This window comes from Vulpes vulpes, chromosome 7 (assembly GCF_048418805.1).
Source record: "Vulpes vulpes isolate BD-2025 chromosome 7, VulVul3, whole genome shotgun sequence".
In the NCBI taxonomy this organism is placed as follows: Eukaryota; Metazoa; Chordata; class Mammalia; order Carnivora; family Canidae; genus Vulpes; species Vulpes vulpes.
The window spans coordinates 58,203,528-58,225,807 of record NC_132786.1 but is presented as its reverse complement, the minus strand read 5'-3'; the positions used below and the strand labels follow the sequence as shown (position 1 = coordinate 58,225,807).

General features: G+C 40.1%; 1 protein-coding gene across 1 annotated transcript; it reads left to right on the top strand.

Moving 5' to 3' along the window:
- Nucleotides 1-1,240: 1,240 nt before the first annotated feature.
- LOC112932848 (beta-defensin 130B-like) lies at nucleotides 1,241-8,765 on the top strand. The gene is made up of 2 exons (XM_026015816.1): nucleotides 1,241-1,298; nucleotides 8,584-8,765. The coding sequence occupies exons 1-2, from the start codon at nucleotides 1,241-1,243 to the stop codon at nucleotides 8,763-8,765; spliced, it is 240 nt and encodes a 79-aa protein (XP_025871601.1).
- Nucleotides 8,766-22,280: the final 13,515 nt, after the last annotated feature.

The following is a 22,280-nucleotide window of genomic DNA, read 5'->3' as shown; positions in this document are numbered from 1 at the left end:
GTACAAACTTACAACTAGCAAGTATGTTCTGGAGATCTAGTTGATAATACTGTATTATGAACTTCAAAGTTAGAAAGAGACTAGACCTTAACTGTTCTCACCACAAAAAAGAAATGATAATTGTGTTCCCTGATAGAGGTGTTAACTAACACTATAGTATTAATTATATTGCAACATATAAATGCATCAAATTAACTCACTGTGCATCTTCAACCTGGGCATGTTATATGTAAATTATCAAAAATAAATTCGATAATAACGCATTAAAAACAAACATGAAAGTTATCAAAACTAGCCAACATAGAAGACATAAAACTATATAAAATTTTCCCAAAAAAGCTGATATCACATATGAAAGTTTATAAATGAAAAGATAACTTAGAGAAACGTATCATTAAGCCATTGATCAGTAGGTAAATTGGCTTTAGAAGACTTGATTTTAAGTAAATTGATTCTTGGCCAAAGGCATGTTCCTCGATTTTTTGATACCTCAATTCTGTATGGAGGGGCAGGGTGAGAGGTTAGGAAGTCTCTTGAAGCTTTACACATATAGTCTTTTGACGATAAATGGTTATTGAAGAAATAGTGTGCTCTTTATATTTGACGTTTAAATTCCCCTGATGTCACCATTCTTTTCATGTGGGACAGTTACACAAATTATATTAATATAGATAAGAAATAAATAGATGTGATTAATAATAGATGAGAAAACGCTAGTTTTCAGTTTGACCTAAGCCTATTTACCTTCCAGATACTATTAAGAACACTGTACATATATGACACTAATCTCTCTTTTCAGAAGTAACTTAAAAATACAACTTCTTATTTAAAAAAAAAAAAGGTCCATAGGCAATTCTCTTATTCTTATTGTGGAAAACAGTGTATTGTGGAAGAGTTCCCTTGCAAGTCAGAGTACTTTAGGTAATAAAGACTTTACACTCACATAATCTTACTTCTTGGCCTCCTTCAAAAGACTATTATTGGCCAAGGGCACTGGCCTCTGACAAATTTGAGATCCCATAGGAAAAGTAAAAGGTTAACCATCTGGTTTCCTATAATTACGTTAATTTATCACCAAATTTAGAGACTCCAGGGTTTGGAAATATTCCAACGGAAGTTGTTTTATTTTCTTACTTGTTAAGCTTCACTGACCAAAAGGAACCTCAGTCCCCCAGAAGTAAATAAAAGGCCCTGTGTTCCTGTCTCCTTCATTACTCACCTTTATAGTGGGCATTCCACCATGAGACTCCATTCCCTTATTTCTGTTCTTCTCCTCTTTGTGACTATAATACCAAAAGGTAAGATGGTGAAAAATTGTGGGTTTCCTGGGAGATGGTGAATAGCTGTGGGTTTCTTAGGAGGTCTACTGTGATGCTCAATTATATTATGGGCATTTTAACTCAGACCCTAATGCTCAGAAGTCCATCATGATCATCTTTCTTAGAACCAATGAGGCCAAAATTGCAAAGCCAGACAAGGATTTCCATCAATAGGAAAATGAGATCCAAGAGCTTCATAGTTAGATAGTGGGGCTCAAATAAGAATAGAGGTGGAAAAGCTATAACATGTAACATAAGGCTTAGCAAACAAATCAAGTAGCCTTTACCAGTCCCCAGTCTCCAAAACGGAAAAGTGTATATGGCAGCTATTGGTTCCAACTTGGCTAGTGAATGAAGTGATGTAGAGTCTATTGGTGAGGAATATTTGTGAAGGGTAAGAGTTAGGTTCTTAGGACAGAACTCCACAAGAAAGGATTGCATTAAGTTATAAAAAAAAACAACAAGGAGCAGGGGAATTTGGAAAAAGCATAAACGGTTGAATAAAGCATCAGTGGCAACATTTTAAGCACAGGAAAGAAATATGAAGAAAGCATTTTAAGAATATGAATTCTGTCTTTAGGACCCATGAGTCAGAAGTTTGAATATGAAAATGTAGAATCAAAGGAAAAGGGGAATGTAGTCATCTTCAGGCTGGTTCAACCAGATGATAGTAAGAAGTGATAATTTCTCTCCCCACCGTTAATGACAGGATGTTCACATCTCTCAAAATAATGTCTGTGGTCACAGACATTGAACACAGACTATGTCTGGATAACTCTCCTACTTTGTTGGTTCATATCTAAGATTCTTTTAAATATAATCAACCATATTCACTTGCTCAATCTTTGCCTATTCTGCAGATATTTTGGGATCTACCTGACATCAGTTGTCTCCAACTGAAGGAGTTTACGTAATTTTCATTTGGTTGTCAGTTCTGTCAGAAGACACAGCTGCAGGGACACACTTATAGTGACATGTGTGACCATACAGTAATGATCTTACTAGTGTAAGATCACACAATCATCATGCTTTAAAATTAGAAGGAAATTTAATGGTTATTTCTTTAATTTTAAGGATGAGAGAATCCATATCTATATGAAGAATATGATTTTACTGATGTCATGCAGGTAGTTGTAACACTGCAGCTAGGACCGTCTTTAATCTGGGTCAGTGTTGTTTCCATCATCCATGGATGTGGAGATGCCCTGAAAATGCTAACCCTGATATCTCAGGCTTTTTACCTCAAAATCTCCTAACTAAATATTGATAAATCTAAGAAGATTCTTATATTTACTCTTTTGGAAGATGCAGTATCTGCGAAACATCTTATGTCACTCACCTCCAAATTCTTTCCCTCACTGTTTGGGGAAAGCATGTCAATGGGATAAATATTCTGGCATTATTATTGGGCTATTGATGCTAGTCTTTAGATTATCCTGGTCTGTGTTCCTTAAAATCAGATAAATTGCTATAAATTCTAAGATACTGAAAGCATTTAACACAAAAGAATTATGCCTGCACAATTGATGAGTGAATAGGCTTTGCTCATGGTTGGTCTCCACCAACTGAGCTAAATTCAGCTCAACATAAATCACTGTCTCCTCCCGAAAGTCATAGCCCATGTGATGAGCTGGGTCTTCTTTGAAAAAGGTTAACAAGGGATAGATCTTCTTGAAGTAGACTTTAACCAAAACCCACCCACCATTCTTGGAAAAAGGGACATGGCAATGGTTCTGTCTTAGTGAGGGATACAAATTAAGAAAATGGTTGTCCTAGAGCAAAGGCCAGAAATGATTTGTGGTAAAATAAGATTCTAGGAAATCTCAGCCTAACATTTACAGAAGTTAATACGGTAATGGCAAGACTGGATACCCACAAATACAATAGTGCATCCAAAAGTAAGATAGAAGTAGATACTAGATGGTCCAAAACAGACTGAAGCCAAGAGGTTTTAGAAGGAATAGGAGAGAGAGAATGTGTGTGGGGTTGGAAAGTACCTTATTGCATTCAATAATAACAAATATTTACTAAGTACCTCTTTATTATTCACACATTGTGTATTTCACAAATACCTAGTATACGGAGGGAAACAGAGGAAAGTGCCTTCCCACAATAGCAGACAGACATTATTCAAATGATTACACAAATTAACATAAAATTATAAATTTTAGTAAGTACAAGGGAGAGGAACAGAGGATTACGAGTGCCCCTAATGTGTGGTCATTGTCATGTGCAATGTCAGAGACTTCCTTAGGCATCCCTTTTGAGCCCCAAACAGAAAGATAAGTGTTGGTTGATGAATCCCTTGTGAGAAACACTGACTGGCAAAGGAAGATGCCAATGCAATGTCCCTGATGAAGAAAACACAGTGTTCCAGGGAACTGCAAGAAGGCTGCCAGACTAGTCGGGTATGAACTAGTGCTAGTTCATACGAGAAAATGTGCCAGGCATTTAATGGAATTACAGGAAGGTAGAAGTTGGCAACAAGGCTAAGTCTACAGGGAGCATACTAAGAACCAGGAGGGCAAGGCAATCAGGCCTAATGCATGTGTAGTAGAAATTACCAGTATCTAAATCACACAGGGGCTCTCGATTTATGCACACAAAGTAGGCTCATCTATGGGTTCCCAGCAGCCTGTAATCTTGACAGGTCCCCTTGATGTATCTTCTCTCTGTTTCACTGTTTAAAGTATCCTGTCCTCAGAGTCTCTCCTCCTGGCTCTGCCATAGAACAAGCTTCAAATTTATAGTACCTTCCTACTTTCCTAATCCTGGGAGAACCACCTTTTGAGGAAAACACATGGAATTAAGTCTGAGAAAACACCGGCAATGGTGGGGAAATAAAATGTATAAAGACAATCATAAAGAATTAGGAAATCAAAAATTCCTAACTTTTCCATCTTAAAATTACTGTGATCTAATGGTAAATAAGCCTGATCTAGCTCTATGTGGATTCTCTAAGTCATGATCATGCTCGGATTTGAGAACTTACACTGTCCCAAATCCCCAGCATCCTCAGTACCTCCACCTTTAATTTGAATGAGGTCCCTGCTACAGTAAGTTCCTACTCTAGGCATCAAGACCTACATTCCATTAAAGTAGGATTACAAAGTGTAAGACAAAACCAGAAAAGGTTTTGTGTGAAGGACTCAGAATTCACAGCCAGAAATCAGCGGAGCCAATGATGACCGATGTGGGTCTGGTAGACAGTGTGCCCAGCAAACCCTATTTCAAACACTACGCTGAGGGATGAACCTGGAGGACACGATGGTAAGGGGAACAAACCAAAGAAGACAAAAACTTCATGATTCCACTTGTCTGGGGTATCTAAAAGAGTCCAACTGAAGAAACAGAGTAGAACAGTGATGGGCAGAAGCTGCAGGAAGGCAGAAATGGGGAGTTGCTGTTAATGGGTGTAAAGTTTCAGTTATACAAAATAAATAAGTTCTGGAGATGCCGTACACCACTCTGCCTGTAGTTAGCAATGCTGCATTGTGCACGTACAAATTTAAGAGGTAGAGGGGCACTCGGGTGGCTCAGTGGTTGAGCATGTGCCTTCAGCTCTGGGCGTGATCCTGGGGTCCTGGAATAGAGCCCTGAATCAGGCTCCTCATAGGGAGCTGCTTCTCCCTCTGCCTGTGTCTCTGCCTCTCTCTCTCTCTCTCTCTCTCTCTCTGTGTGTCTCTCATGAAAAAAATAAATAAAATCTTTAAAAAAAAAACAAATTTAAGAGGTAGAGTTCATGTTTAGTGCTCTTACCATGAAGAAAAAAAAAGGTGAAGAATAGGAGGGTCTTTGGAGTTGGGGGCATAGTTAGCGTTCCCACAAATGTGACAAGAATCCTTCAGAGACATGCCTTCAAGTCAAGACATGTCCTTCCTGTAGATTAGCTTTCCTTTGTTTCTTCCAAGTCAGTTATACCAAGAGGATGGATTAAACAAAGATCCCAAAAGTCCGTGCAGGAGTGAATAACTTTCAAATGGCCAGGTCTCTGGTTAACAGAGGATATTGAAGCTACATGGAAAGGTCACAATGTCTTTGCAGTTGAGATGTTTTTGGACACGTTATTAAGTAGGGCTTAGAACCCTCCTTTGGTTAAAGAAAAGGGATTTCTTTGTTAGTTGGCCTCTTACTACCAGGTGGTTAACTGCCAAACTGTTTGAGCACTTTAGTAACAGCACATTCTTCAGAATGCTGATTTTGATCCCTGCTGTGACCTTGGGAATCTGGAATCCATCAGCAGTCAAAAATCAATTTCATAAAAAATAAATAAATATATAAATAAATGAATGAATAAATAAATATAAAATCAATCTCATAATCTTAGAAATTTATTAAATGCTAAAAAACTTCAAAAAATCAAATGAAAAAGGTCATTGTTTTCATGAAGGAAATTTCTCCAAAAAAACTACATAATCCAAACAAGAAAATGTTGGTTTATCAACCTAGAGTCCAATGAATGTTAAGTGATCACCACTTGAGCATATATTTTCATATGTCTATCAAAAATAATCCATGATATCCTAGAAAAGAATATATATATTTAATTTTATTTGATGTATATGATTTATATACATGTAAATTTTTATGTATACACACACATGCATAGATCTGCTTGAGAATAGGGACATAAAGTTATGGCATAACACTTTTTAAAAAAATTATTTCTTTCTGTGTGTAAAGAGAGAAGAGACAGACAGAGAGAGAGAGAGAGAGAGAGAGAGACAGGGGCGGGGAAGGGCAAGAGGGGCAGAAGGAGAGGGATAGAGAGAATCTCCAGCAGACTCCCTGCTGAGTGTGGAGCCCAACATGGGGCTTGATCCCACAACCCATGAGATCATGACCTGAGCCCAAATCAGGATGCTCAACTGACTGAGCCACCCAGCCACCCCATAATGGCATAACTCTTAAATTGATTCATTAGGCCTTTGAGAATTAAAACAATTGCAGCATTCTTCTTCTAATATTTAAACAGACCACATTGGACAGGAGCAGAAGACAGCTTGAACTCTTTATTACCTACAGAAAAGAAAACTGCCGATCTATTTCTTAGCTGATAATGTTCCAGGAAGAGCCCACCCATCCAAACTCTGCCTCATCCACCAGAAAAATGGAACAACTAATAACTCAATGAGTTCTTGTGTCCTTTTTGAGTTTCCTTTATGTGATCTTTTATTTTAGTGTGATTCTTTTTTTTTTTTTTTAGTGTGATTCTAAGTTTTCCCCATTTCATTCATGGAAATTTATGTTGTGATACCATAGGAAGTAGGCATCTGCATCTTCTTTTCCCAACAGCAATGATTGAACATGTATCCCTTCTCCTGCTGCACGTGATATAACCATTATAATATATTAATATCATATTAATTCTGATATGATATTCTTATTAATCATTATCTTCAACTGCTTTGTATATCTACCATTATGCCAATAAGTGAAAATAGATGTCTATAACTGGGATGAAAGGCCATTCCATATGAATTGAATATTGCCTTCTTAACTTGAAGTCATGCCTGGACAGGAATATATGTCACAGTCATTGTCAGAAGGGAGATTATAACTCTTGGGTTTCCGGTTCAGATAACATCTCCTTAAACCAAGCTTCATATTTAGTAGAGAGCACATCACTGGAGGGATGAATTGCTCTGATTCTTTTGATTCAAGCAAGATGCATCTACCAAGAAGAGAGAATGATCTCTCTTAGACCACATATCAGGAAGTTGAACTTTCCAGTATAATGTGTGACAAGACTACCCTGCTGCCTTTCACCATGTCTTTCCCTGTACCAACAACTTTTGATTTTAACTTAGTCAGGAAATCCAAAAGTGTCCCCATATGTTACACTGAGTGCCTGGGCCTGAACGAAGTTATCCTGGAAGACAAACAGCCACCAACAGGAGTACTGCAGAGCTGAGTGTGAGCCTGTGCTCTGTGTAGACACGGCAGTCGAACCCATGCCTTGCACAACTGTCTAGTGAGAACTTCGGTTCTCTCCCTGAAAGACAGACACTTTATCCTTCAGGACTGGCACAGCATAGACAGCACCACAAGATATTGCCCAACTCTCCATAGGCCATCCTGTTGTTCCCTGGACACCCTGAGTTTATGGACAGCCAGCCTGGGGACAGGGTGTGACATCAGCCAGCACTGGGTTGGATCCTCTAGCAAAGCCTCGCACAGGTTCTGAGAATTCAGTTACAAAAGGCTGTGTTGCTTTATTTGGCTATTATTTTTTCTACAGAATGGAGAAACAATTGCAAGAGGCTGATTTACATAAAAAAAAAGATTCAGAGACTAAAAGAGGATCAAACTATTAGTCAAGAGGTAGAAGCCAGTTAAGGTTGGCATGTTACAGGAAGTAAGGACATCATGAGATGCAGCAGGTTAACAGGATGGTTCAGGGATTAACATTTATTAATGAAAATGAACAGAGTGTGTATTTTATGTGACATCCACTGGGATCCACAGGATAAAGAAGAAACCCTAGTTTGCCTGAAAGGCTACAGGAAAGACCCTAAAACTAAAGGAAGCTCTTCCCTTGGAGCACATACTTAGTTATGTGCTTCTTGGGGCCAAGTGAATTAGGAAAAAAGATCCATTTAAGGGAAGATACTTTTTGGCTTTTGAGAGAAATTCATGTATCTAGGTAAATGGCATCGAACAAGACAGAAAATGTGTTGTCTGCATAGTCCTGCCATGGGCAAATGAGGTAAGGTGGACTCTTAGGATTAGTAAACTTCTTATACAAGGTGCTAGAGATAAGAACATGGTCCATAGGACAGGGATGTTGTAAGCATGGATCGGGGGGGGGGTCCCCACAGATGCGGAGATGGAAAGATGAGTACTTCCTTTGAGATAAATGCTTCTTCATAACGGTATTGGCATTTGCAACAGGAAAATTCACTAGGTCGGAAATCCGATAACTTCGTGCTTTGTCCACTAAATACCAAGGATACCTCCCCAGTCCTGGTGACAACAGCACATTGGTCCAACATTCGAAATGCACTGATGAGGACAGCTCTCTCAAAGCTTCTAGAAATCAGCCTGCCCACTCCACGATGCGTATAGTCCTGCACTCTCTGACCTCTTCCCCACACAAGGCACCACTTTTGCCAAAGTGCCTGATCTCTTCCTGTAGGTAATACCATCTCTTCTATCCCAAGGGCATCCTTCTGTAAGTTAATCATTTTATGTGCATTACTGATAATTTGATGGTCATTGAATCTGATGGTGATTTAATGATGTCAAATCTCTTTCTGTGCAGCAAGGACTGGCGTTATCCCAGGGCAGAAACAGTGTGTTCTTTTGAAGGGGGTGTGCAAAGACGGAGGCTGTACCACCACAGATGATACCATTGGTGAATGTAATGATGAGAAAAAGTGTTGTAGAAAGTGGTGGGTCCTCTTTCCTTATGCAACACCGGCTCCCAAAGCAAAATCTCCTTAGTGAGGACAAACGACAAGCCCTTCAAACTCCAGGACACATGGATAAGTTTTGCAGAGCCCTATTTAACCAGACTTGTTTGTCTCCCTTGACTGGAAATAAATGTCCTAAATCCACATGTACTTATCCCTGGGAAGTTTCTTCTTGATGCACCACTCTTAAGAACCACAAGACAAAAACTACATAATACAGGAATTTCATACCTAAAGGTATTTATAGAACATTTCTTAAAAGGGATAAGGATAGAAACGTTAAATAGGTAAATCCATAAGGATAACAGAATAGCAGTAGTTAGTGTTTGATCACCTCAAGTGGATTATCAACCTTCCTCACCACCTGATTCTGGACAAATAGCATCTCATTACCAGTAGCAACCTCCTGTAGTGATGGAGAGGAAGGTCACCCAACCACGTGGTCTTGCTGACACTGCCCCTGGGAATCAGACACACTGCACCAGTCGTGGCAACACCGGCCCGAGGCTGGCCTCCCCTCCTCATGGGACAGCCCTGATGGAGCAGAATGAGACAGCCACTCCCTGCTACTTGGCTCTCTGCTCTGGGGGGAGCTAGTTTGCTGAGTTGCTGAGAATGCAGAATGCCCTGATAATCCTTTCCAGATTCTCCATCAGATAATTCCACCTTCTGGCTGGACCAATTCCCACCATCATCATAATAATTCTGGACAATTTCCACTACATAGCTAAGCAAATTTAAGGGCAAGAGGCCAAGAATGTTACATGACAGGAGTTCCACAAAGATGGAAACAATTACCCCACAAACAAAATTCAAGGTTTTCACTTGTTCTTTTCTTTCCTTTTTTTAAAAAATATTTTATCTATTTTATTTATTTGAGAGAGAGAGAGAGTGGGAGGGAGAGGGAGAGAGAATCTGAAGCAGACTCCATGCTGGGCTCCATCCCACAACTGTAAGATCATGACCTGAGCTGAAAGGAGAGTCAGAAGCTTAGCCACTTAACAAACTGAGCCACCTAGGAGCCCCAAGGCTTTTCGTTTCTTGATCATAAAGCCTATGGTCAGTTAGAGGAAGGTAGCTTACCCCCCTTAATATCCATTAGGTTTTTCGTTTCTGTTATTTGTGTGGATATCAGTTGTCCAGAGGCCATAAATGTCTTGTGCACAAAAGCTGCCTTCTTTCCTGTCTGTGTGGCCAGGATGCCACACCACAGTCTCTTAACACCCTGTGTTGACAGGGGCAGGGTCTGGAATCAGTCATATGTAAGTTAAAACTGTAGATCCCTTGCTTACCAGTCACATGACCCTGGACTATTTATTTAACCTTCATTTGCCTGAAAATTCTTTTTCAATAAATGAGTGAAATAAACAATTTAATTTCTGAGCTTGTTGTAAAGATTAAAGAAGATCAAGTACACAAAGCACTTGGCACACTCATGGTGAGACCCAAGGAAAATCAGTCAATACTAGTATCCCGTTCCCTTTTCTCTTTCACTGAAACATCAGAGGGTAAGAAATCGTTGTACTTAGATAGTCTTGTTATTATATTATCATAGCAGACATCAATTACCAATTTAAAAATAAATATATATAAGATTGAAATATATAAATAAGATTGAAAATATATTTAAGATTGAAAGAATATATGGAAAAATAACTATTTCTTTTCAGAAGAAACTGTTGCAACACATGTGATAAGCCATAGTTTGTATTATAACTACTATTACCTTCTGATATTCAAAACTTTATCTATTTAATAAATCTGTCTGATTACTCCTATGCAAACCGAAACTGAATAAGCAAGTTAGAAAAAAAAACTAAAAGAAAGTTTCATCGTGATTGATAGTAAAGCTGAGATACTGGCATTTCAAGTAGCATTAATAATCCTTTCTCATGACATAATAGATTAAAATAAGTAACAATATCAAGGGGAGGGAATGACATGACAAAAGAAGCTAGAATTTTATTTTATTAATGGTGTGATGGATGGATAGCATCTCTGAGAAATTATTTCTCTCAGAGCCTCAGCTCTTCTCTTTCTTTCTGACCCTGAGAGCCCCTAAAGATATTCAGGTTTTCCGTTAGGCTCTGTATTATTACTTACAGTGCTGCTCGGTACGTATCCACCAATGCACAGAGTAACTCTTGGTTCCAAACCCGGAAACATCTACAAAATGCAACCTTACATTATTAGTCATGGAATAATACAAAAAGCCACCATGGAAGCCAGTATAGTTTGTCAACAATGCACTGACTGTAACATTATGGATACTTCAGAGTGTCTCCTCTCTTTGAATTCAGGACTGACATGAACAGACTATGCCCTCTGCCTAGGTTAGACCTAATTGGGGAATCATTTGAAGTGTCTGATTGCCCGAGTGAGCAGAAACAGAACATCACAACTGGTCCCCACTTACAGGCCTACACAAGCAGAGTAGGATGCAGTTTCCTCTAGTTATTTCAGAGGTTAAGATATTAAAAATCTTTTAATTCAAATATGTTTTCTGGAAGAGGTAATAATAATGAACAGTGATCTTTCACTAATATGCTCACATATTTTAAGCTAGTAGTTAGCTCTTCATTATTTCAGAAGTGCTGGAAACAGTATTTAAAAAGTAAAATATTAAAAATAAATGAATAAATAAACAAACAAACAAATAAATAAATAAATGTAAAATATTAAAGACCATCAGTGAATTGAAATCAGAAGGCCTTGACTCTAGGGCAACAATGTCCAACAGAACTCTCAACGATGATGGGAACTCTATTTCTGCATTTTCTGCTAGCCACATGTGGTTACAGAGCATTGGAAATGTGGTCAGTGACTGAGAGAGTGACTTTTTATTTTAATCAATCTTAATTTAAATAGCCACATATGGCTAGTGACTCATGTTGCACAGCAGAGCGTTAGAGCACTGAACTGATGCAGAGTGACAGTGATGAAGAACCTGGGCTCTGGACCAGAATGAAGTCTGCCTGCACTGAGACCTCAACTGCTTTCCCACTAGATGTGTCACCCTTTTATGCCTCGGTATCCTATTCCGGAAAAATCTTAGCATTTGCTTCGTTAATTGTTGTGAGGGTTACATACATTTGCACATAAAAAGCCCAGAGACAAGTTTTTGTATTTATCGTTAAGGGCAATGGACACTCATCCTGGGTTCTTTGGAGATGGAGAGGAAAGAGAAGGAAGGGGCATTTGAGACTCCGGGCAAGCAGCTCAAGTTCTTGCTAGTTTCATCCTAGAAGTAGCCTTCCAGTCCCTGAAACCATTGCATTAGTTTTCTTTTGAGTTCAAAGAGCTCTGTCTAGAAGGTACCGAGACTCACAACTTAGGACTCAGTTTTGCACAACTACAGTTACACTGGATAAATATGTTCTCACACACTGAGAAAAAGCGTTAGAATTCAAAGAATCACAAGCCAAAATTTGTCAGCTCTCTTGTGAATCATCTGGAGACGTTTTATCCCTAAGCTGCCTCTGTGATTGATATCTGTCGGAACTTTTAGGAGCTTCCTTGAAACAAGAAGGGAATGCACAAAAGGAAAGGATCCTGTATTGGCTGAAAGGAGACAATCTCAAAGGTAATAGACTCAATCCCTTGTGGGAGCAAAGTAGAAAATCTCTGGCTGAAATGAGCTCCTCTTCTCAGCCTGGTATTCTTCACAGAGAATAAAATACTATCGATGGGAAATTGAATTGTGTTGACAGGATTTCCGTTCTAAAATCTGAGCAGCCTTGGGGGATAAGGGACCCTTAAATCTTCCCTCTTTCACAGTGAAATGGTTTCCTGCTTTTGTTTTCTGCTCAGCCTGACCTGTGATGGTGCCTCCCAGAAGATAGAAATTTGGGGGGAACAAAAGAAGAGACTCAAAATGATTTGGATGGGGGATGTCTTTTAGGGAAGTGAAGGTGTGTGCGTGTCTCAGTGCTGGTGCTTGGAGAAGAGAGACTAAGCATCTGGGGTAAGGGGAGAAAGGTGAATTTAGAAAGGCTTAGTCACACTTGCAACCAATGAGAAGAAGATCCTTTAGTCAAGTCAACTAAAGGCTGAGAGTGAAGTACAACTTTTGGGAAATATTAGAATAACTGGCAATAACAATCCAATGAGTTGCCTCTTCTTACCACTTCTTATTTTTCACCTGATAATATCCCACACATCCCTTTAGGGATAGTGCAATTGTCAAACCACTGCTTAGCCTTCCCCAGATGCCATCCAAATCCTTCTCGGAAGCCAAATCATTCTCTCTCCTTTATGTTTCTATACCCACAGCACAAACCTTCACTGAGGTATTCTCCAACTTCAGTTTGGTTCAGAAGTTTCTCAATTAATGTCTCATTCTTGGGATCCCTGGGTGGCGCAGTGGTTTGGCGCTTGCCTTTGGCCCAGGGCGCGATCCTGGAGACCCGGGATCGAATCCCACATCAGGCTCCCGGTGCATGGAGCCTGCTTCTCCCTCTGCCTATGTCTCTGCCTCTCTCTCTCTCTCTCTGTGACTATCATAAATAAATAAAAATTAAAAAAAAATTTAAAAAAATGTCTCATTCTTATTTTCACAGCATCCTGGACCTAAAGAAATACCTAACAGTTTTGTTATTAAGTAATTAGGTCCAAGTTACTTAATAAGCATCTTTGTTCTGACAAGAGTACTCATTTAAAAAATAATGCACACAAATCGAAAGAAAAAAGTAATATTTAAATATAACTTTTAAATAAGCAACCTACCGGGGCATCCAGGTAGCTCATTCAGTTAAGCAACCAATTCTTAGTTGGCTCAGGTCATGATCTCAGGGTTTTGAGATCAAGCCCTATCTGTGTCAGGCTCTGTGATCAATGTTCAGTCAGCTTGGAGTTTCTTTCTCTCCCTTTGCCCCTATCCCCTGCATGTGTGTGCATACTCTTTCTCTCAAATGAAAATAAATAAATAAATAAATAAATAAATAAATAAATCTTAAAAAAAAAAAAAAGCAGCCCTCTGACTAAATGTATATGTGTGCCTATGGGACATTGAATAGCTTCTCAGATCTTGGACACAGATTAGACTCTATCACCCTCATTTCCTGCTCCACATTGATTTCTTGTGTGGCTCTTAATTTTTATCATAGCACACAGTGAAAATCCACTTGAACCAGATCTCATGTCACTGAAAGGAATGTCAACAGGGTCTGATGTTGACACTGCAAAGTACTTTGAGCTAGTCATTTTTGCAGAGTCCAACAAATACTCAGCTTCTGACTTGCCCTTGAATTTTTTTAAAGGTTTTATTTATTTATTTATTTATTTGTGTGTGGGTGTGAGAGAGAGAGAGAGAGAGAGAGAGAGAGAGAGGCAGAGACACAGGAGGAGGGAGAAGCAGGCTCCATGCTGGGAGCCTGACATGGGACTCGATCCTGGGACTCTAGGATTGCGCCCTGGGCCAAAGGCAGGTGCCAAACTGCTGAGCCACCCAGGGATCCCCTGCCCTTGAATTTTTAAAATATTTCATGGTAACCTTGGAATTGGCTGGGAGTACAGGGATGCTTCGTCACATGATTTGTGAACCACTACTTCAGGTGTTTTTTAAATGTCTGCACTTTGTCCCAGATGATGAGCATCCTGAAGCCAGGGATTGTGTCCTATCTGCAGCTTGTAAATGTAGCTTGCACACTGTGAGTTATTAAAAATTGGTGAATCACTGGATAATATGAGATGAGCAGACACTGGCCATGATTTTTGGGTTTTACTGCTGTAATAGATGACCCATGAGAACTTATCTATTGCATTTCACTAATGACCCAGAGAAGGTTGTCCTTGGCTGGGTGCAGAACAAGAAGGCTAAAAACTGACACTTTAAGAATGTGGTTCAGGCCAGCAGAGGGAGTTTCTCAGTACCTGACCAGAGAGGAAACCATGAAACAGGATCTTACTTCCAACCAGGCTTGACCTGAACAACAAGAGTGCTTCCTCTGACCCTGTAAATATTGCACACTCAGTGGCAGAAAAGATTTCACCAGCAATACCAAATGTTCTTCACAGAGCGATGCTCACCTCTGAATGCTGAGTGGGACATGGCTGGGGCCCAGCCTGTCCCTCACCAACCAGTTTCTTGCTAGATGCTGGGAGAGAACCATCTTCATGGTTTATCATTTTTAGTCTACTCTTCAACACTAGTTAATGTTTTAATATTTTTATAAAAGATTTATTTATTATTATTTCTTTCAGAGAGAAAGAGAGTGCAAGAGGGAGAGGGAGAGAATCTCAAGCCTCCCTCTAGGGGGAATCTAAATATTCACTGCTGAGAATGGAGCCTGATGAGGGGCTCAATCCCAGGACCCTGAAATCAGGACCTGAGTTGAAACCAAGAGTCAGATGCTCAACCAACTGAGCCACCTAGGTGCCCCAACACTAGTTAATGTTTCAAACAGCTTTTCCTAAGGTATTTTCTGAGACACATTACCACTGTAGGAGATGTTAATAGATATGTCATGATACATAGGGAATGGCTATACACATCTGAGAGCCACATGACACCAAAATCCAGCTCTTAGAAGAGTCACAATAAAAATCAGCCTGTTATAAAGAAGTCAAACTCTCATTCTTCGAAGATGACATGATACTTTATGTGGAAAACCTAAAAGACTCCACCCCAAAATTGGGAGAACTCATATAGGAATTCAGCAATGTAGCAGTATATAAAATCGATACACATAAATGAATTGCATTTCTACACAGTAACAATGAGCCAGAAGAAAGAAAAATTAAGGAATCGATCTCATTTACATTTGCACCAAAAACCATAAGATACCTAGGAATAAACATAACAAAAGAGGTAGAGAATCTGTACTCTAAAAACTACAGAACACTTATGAAAGAAATTGAGGAAGACACAAAGAGATGGAAAAACATTCCATGCTCGTGTTGTGGAAGAATAAATATTGGGAAAACGTCTATGCTACCCAGAGCCATCTACACATTCAATGCAATCCCTATCAAAATACCATCAATATTTTTCACAGAGCTGCCTAAAATTTATATGGAACCAGAAAAGACCCTGAATAGCCAGAGGAATGTTGAAAAGAAAATTAAAGCTGGGGGCATCACAATGCCAGACTTCAAGCTGTATTACAAAGCTGTAAGTGTTAAGACAGCATGGTATTGGCACAGGAACAGACACATAGATCAATGGAACAGAATAGAGAACCCAGAAATGGGCCCTCGACTTTATGGTCAGCTAATCTTTGATCAAGCAGGAAAGAGTATCTCATGGAAAAAGGATAGTCTCTTCAACAAATGGTGCTGGGAAAGTTGGACAACCACTTGTAGAAGAATGAAACTGGATGATTTTCATACACCATACACTGAAATAAACTCAAAGTGGATGAAGAACCTAAATGTGAGACAGGAATTCAACAAAATCCTGGAGGAGAACACAGGAAGCAACATCATTGACCTTGGCCACAGCAACTTCTTGTTAGACATGTTTCCAAAGGCAAGGGAAACAAAACCAAAAATGAGCTATTGGGACTTCATCAGGATGAAAACCTTCTGCACAGAAAAGGAAATAGTCAACAAATCTAAAGGCAACCCACAGAATGGGAGAAGATACTTGCAAATGACATATCAGATTAAAGATCCAGTATCCAAGATCTATAAAGAACTTATCAAACTCAACACCCCAAAAACCAAAGAATCCAGTCAAGAAATGGGCAGAAGACATGAACAAATATTTCTCCAAAGAAGACATACACATGGCCAACAGACACATGAAAAAATACTCCGCATCACTTGCCATCAGGGAAATAAAAATTGAAACCACAATGAGATACCACCTCACGCTGATCAGAATGGCTAAAATTAACAAGTCAGGGAACAACAAATGTTGGCAAGGATGTGGAGAAAGGGGAACCCTCTTACACTGTTGGTGGGAATGCAAGCTGGTGCAGTCACTCTGGAAAATAGTGTGGAGGTTCCTCAAGAAGTTAAAAATAGAGCTTCCGTGTGACCCAGCAATTGCACTACTAAGTACCCCAAAGCTATCAAGTTATTGATAAGATGGGACACTTGCACCCCAATGTTTACAGCAGTAATCCAATAGCCAAACTATGGAAAGAGCTGAGATGCTATCAACAGATGAATGGATAGAGAAAATGTGGTCTATATACACAATGGAATATTATTCAACCATCGGAAAAGAAATTTGAGGAGACAGGAATGAAGGGGTGTGACTTTACAGACCCTGCAGGGAAGAGGTTCTAAGGAGCTGACATAGCGTGCCCTGCATGACAGGAAGGCTTGAGCCACACAAATGTCTACAGGGAACATGAATGGTCCTGTGGTGCTTCTTTGTTGAAAGACTAAGAAGAGGATGCAGCTGGGGCGGAGCAGGCAAGAGGCTGAGCGGGAAACAGTGTTCAACAGAGGGAAGGTGAAACCAGGCTTTGTAGAATATAGTCAGAGCTTTCTATTCTATTCTCACTATCACGGGAAGCCTGTGGGTGGATTTTAGCAGCATGCGACTCCTCTGATTGTGTTCTAGAAAGACTACTCTTGACGTGGGGTGAAGAACAGACAGGGTGTAGAGCAAGAACTGAATCAGAGAGAAAACAGAAGCTGGCGACAGTGGAATGGGGGTGGAATGGATTGGATTTATAGTGTATTCTGAAAACAGAGGAACAAAATTTTCCAGTTAATTGGAAGTGATTGTAAGAATTGTCGAGGCTGACTCTCAAGTCCATTGGCCAGAGCAGTCCATCCTTCAGGGGGATGGACATGACGTCAATGAAACTGACCTGCCGATCAGCACCCCCGTGTCACATGGGCTAAGCTCCAGATGCCTCAGGACACACAGGTGGAAAGAGCAGGTAGGTCAACACGTACACGAGTTTGCAATTGTGGTGAGGTCAGCGCTGAGATCCACATTCGAGAAATAACACGAATTTAGAGACAGGGCGCTGACTGAGGTTACTTAACAGTGGGCGGAGACCGAAGGCAGAGGCCTTACCCCGGGTTAGGGTCAGGAAGACAAGGAGCAGCCAATAAGTCAAGAAAAGAAGAAAAAAAAAAAACTAGAGTGTGCTGAAAACCAGGAAGGAAGTTTCAAGGAAGAGGCAGGGACTCCAGAATCTGCTGCTTTAATTTCCTTAAGAAACACCTGTGACCACCAGCTTACCAGCTGCGCTAGCTCCTGGGGCTGCTGTCGCAGAGGACCACACCTGGGTGGCCCCAACAGCAGAACCACAGTGTGTCCCAGCTCTGGAGACTAGGAGTCTGAGATCAAGGTGTCTGCAGGGCCTCGTCCTTCTGAGGCCACGAGGGAGAATGTGTTGCAGGTCTCCCTCCCAGCTCCAGCAGCTTCGCTGGCATCTCTGGTGCTCTTGGTTCGTGGAAGCATCACCTCATCTCTGCCTTCCTGTTATCAGGCATTCTCCGTGTGTGGGGGTGTCTATGTCCAAACTTCCTCTCTTCCTAAGTACGCCATTCGTACTGGGATAGGGTCCCACCCCACCCCAGTGTGATTTCTCGTTAACCAAATACAGCTGCAATGACCCTATTTCCAAATAAAGTCAGATTCTGAAGCATTGGAAGTAAGCACCTGGGCATACAAATTTTAGAAAGACACTATTCAACCTATAACACTGCTTCTGCAAGTAATATGATTTGAGAACGGCTGGTTTGTACATGTTTAATAAAGCTGACATAGGATTAAAAACATTTGCCATGGTCTTATAATTTATATATAACCATAAAATATGTTTAGATATTGATGCTCTGTTTTCTTCGTTAATCAAGGATAATAATAAGCTGAGTTTTGGCATTTTGACTGAATGCTCAGTCTTTTTTTGGTTTAAGCCAAGTTTGTTTTAGTTCAGTTACTTTGACATTTTGTGAGTTAACAAACTATCAGATACTAATAATTCGATAGTAGATTATCAAGAACATTCTGGATTTTTTTTTTCTCATGAGTGTAAGTGCTTTGATAAAACTGTGACTATCCATAATTGTGAAGATAGTCTTTATAACGAGGGGCTTCATACCTATCATGCTGAGTACTAGTCGCGTGCTGGGAGGCACAAGAGATAAATGTCAAAGTTTGAAAGGCATGTTGGTCCTTATACCAATCTCTGGAAATGGCATTTTGAAATGAATACTTCATTTTTGTCAGGTTTTTATATTCTCTTTCTCTCCCTTACAAATCAAATGCAAAGAAACAAAACGAAGACTCAATAAAGAACAAACTTGGCTAATGTTGGCTCTATTAGATTTGAATAATTCAAACCAATCTGTTCCTTTTAAGTTATATTTAATACTCTGTCATTTTATTAACTTTTCAAGAAAAACCTAAGTTTTTTTAGGTTTTGGGGCAGCCTGGGTGGCTCAGTGGTTTAGTGCTGCCTTCAGCCCAGGGCCTGATCCTGGGGACCCAGGATCGAGTCCCATGTCAGGCTGCCTGCATGGAGCCTACTTCTCTCTCTCTCTGCCTCTCTCTCTCTCTCTCTCTCTCTCTCTGTGTGTGTGTGTGTGTCATGAATAAATAAATAAAATCTTAAAAAAAGAAACCCTAAGATTTTTTAGGTTTTAAGTATGACACAGTTTGCCATGGAAGACAGTGGGCTATTTTAAATTCTTATGCTCATTAAACCCAGGAGTGGCACACAGTTTGGGAAATTGTATTAGATGCAGAATAGGGGAGGTCGGGTTGTGGGCATGAAGCAAGCTGTCTGCACAGCAGGGCTCAGCCAAGTGTGCTGCTCCTCAGCCCAGGAGGCTCACTGGGCCTGGGGAAGTCCCACTTCCTGCAAAGGACAAACAATGACATCTTGTGGCTACAGCACTTTTTTCCACTTCTGACAATTTTGAGTTTCTAACAGCTAAACTCATGGCTGTTTAAGCATGATGCACAGCATTACATAAAAGACCTAGAAATATATGATAATACTGAAACTACGTGTTTAGGGGATCCCCGGGTGGCGCAGCGGTTTAGCGCCTGCCTTTGGCCCAGGGAGCGATCCTGGAGACCCGGGATCGAATCCCACGTCAGGCTCCCGGTGCATGGAGCCTGCTTCTCCCTCTGCCTGTGTCTCTGCCTCTCTCTCTCTCTCTCTCTCTCTATCATGAATAAATAAATAAATAAAATCTTAAAAAAAAAAAAAGAAACTACGTGTTTAGTTTGCGCACTCATGCAATTGAGAGATTTCAACCTCAAACTGATGGAAAAGGTTTAGTTTCCTTTTCCCATAAAACTAACATTTAATGCAATTCAAAACTGACCACATAAAGTAAAATAATGAAAATGATTAGAAATGGGTATTCTGAATTCCAAGAACGTGTATAATTAAAGATCAGTAAATATGGTAAATTGACAGCCCTAAGGACTTCCTACAGATTCATGACTGTTGTTAGAAACCACGAGCACAATGTCCATATTATACGAAGTGGCCCCAAAAGAATTATCTCTAAGCCATCATTCTTAGGCCAAGATTCAAAAACAAGCAACCAAAAGGGAAGGGGAAAATGTCATTGCTAACTTTGCCTCCAACGCTGTGCCACTCAGTCCTAAACGCTTATGTGTCCATCATAGTGAAAATGTTAAAGAAAAAGAAAGCCTTAGATTTCTCCCACGGCCTCATGAGCTTCTCAGCCTGGATGAAAGTATTTTTATAGGACAACACATGATTTAGGAACCCTATTAAAGGCCATCGTTTTCTTATAGTAAGTATTGAATGAAAAAGGAAACTCCAAAAATATGCATTGTACTTTGTAGACAGATGGATTTGAAGGGTAAATGAGAATCGTGTTGCTTTTCCCATACTTATACCTGGACCCAATTTCAGTCTCCTAAGAATGCTTCTAGTTAAAAATCTCATAAGCTCTTCCCAAGACCCCCGACTGGGAGAAAAACTCTCATCCCATTTTATCTGAACTGTTTCTTTTTTTTTTTTTTTTTAAGATTTTATTTATTTATTCATGAGAGACACACACAGAGAGAGAGGTAGAGGCACAGGCAGAGGGAGGAGCAGGCTCCATGCAGGGAGCCCGATGTGGGACTCCATCCCGGGACTCCAGGATCAGGCCCTGGGCCCAAGGCGGTGCTAAACTGCGGAGCCACCCAGGCTGCCCTCTTAGTCCATCACATCTGTGATTTTATTGAAAACCACCTGAAATCATTGATGAAGCAAACAGGTTGGGGGAAAAAAAAATCATAAATGAAGGATGAGCTGAGTAACTCTAGCCAAGCACAACGGAAAACCTACTGTGTGGCAGGCAGCGTTCAAAGTGCTTTCTATGATTACACGTCCTATTTTTTCCTTCCAAAGATTGTATGTGGTATATACTAGGCTCATTTCACAGATGAGAAAACTGAGGTGCAGAATAGATGTCTTCACCAAGGTTGCAGAGCTAAGTGGCAGTGCTGAGCTTCAAATCCAGTTTCCTGAAGACCGCTACCCTGACTCAGGGTGGAAGGAAATGCCATTGACCTCCCAGGCTGGGGAAGGGCAGGGAAGGCAGCTGTGGTTCCAAGAGGAAGACTCAGACAAGACTCTGGCTTCCTGATCCCCACAGGCTTCTGTGCACACGGCAATATGTATCTTAAATTTTCTAGGCACTCAGAGAGCTCTTTTTTTTTTTACTGCTTTTGCCAGAAGACCACCACCCAATTGCCAATAAAATGTTCAGGGAAATAAAGCAGAATTGAATCACACCATCCTCAACATTTTACTTGAAACTGAAGCTCCTAAAGGGCAATCACATTTGATCGGTTTTGTTTCCCCAGACATCCTAATCCCTTACCAAATAAACTACCACCTCTGAGAAGGATGAAACAGAAGATTGCACCTTAGGAGTTTGGGTTTGTTTTTTAGCATATCAGGATTTCTTTTATTGTTCCAAGGCAAGTCTCTAAGTGCCCCCAATGTAAGAAACTTCCATTGAAATGGCTTGATTTTTAAAAACAAATTATTATAATATAATATAATATAATATAATATAATATAATATAATAATATAATATATAATTATATTATATTAAAAATATAATCCATCCAAACTACAAAGGAGTCATGGATGCCACGAGTTGGTATATTGATTCTATGGAGCCTGAGCAATCTCAGATTGACTGAGCTATCTGCACTTGCTGGATGGAGGATGAGGGTAGGCAGGAAGAGGGTCAAACTAAAAATTAAAAAGGTTTAACACGTTTTCCAAAATTCTTGAGCATAAGAAGCTAAGATTTAGTACTTTAACGAATGGGATCAAAATGTTCTAGAGGAAAGTTTGGAAACAGGTGAGCTGCAAGTTTTCACAGAGGAGTAGACAGTTCTGGTTCCACTTTCCTTCAGGGTAGAAAAATCACACAACTCCTCTCTATCTGCAGAGCACTGACAGCAAGTAGAACTTGTTTATAGTAATTAAAATACAGATAAACAATTTTCAAAGACTGGGCAAGGATGAAGCTGCAATAAAAATCACCAATGCTTGAAACACTCAAGTGTTAACTGGGGAATTGGCTTTTAATTCATGGTTTCAGTGGGAACGTGGCCTAATAAGGAACAGATGAACGTTTTAGCAT

What these genes read in the sequence shown, in the direction of transcription:
- LOC112932848 (XM_026015816.1), top strand. Translation starts at nt 1,241, where the DNA reads ATGAGACTCCATTCCCTTATTTCTGTTCTTCTCCTCTTTGTGACTATA. An exon ending in TGTGACTATAATACCAAAAG is followed by an intron (nt 1,299 to 8,583) that starts GTAAGATGGTGA and finishes CTTTCTGTGCAG; the next exon opens with CAAGGACTGGCGTTATCCCA.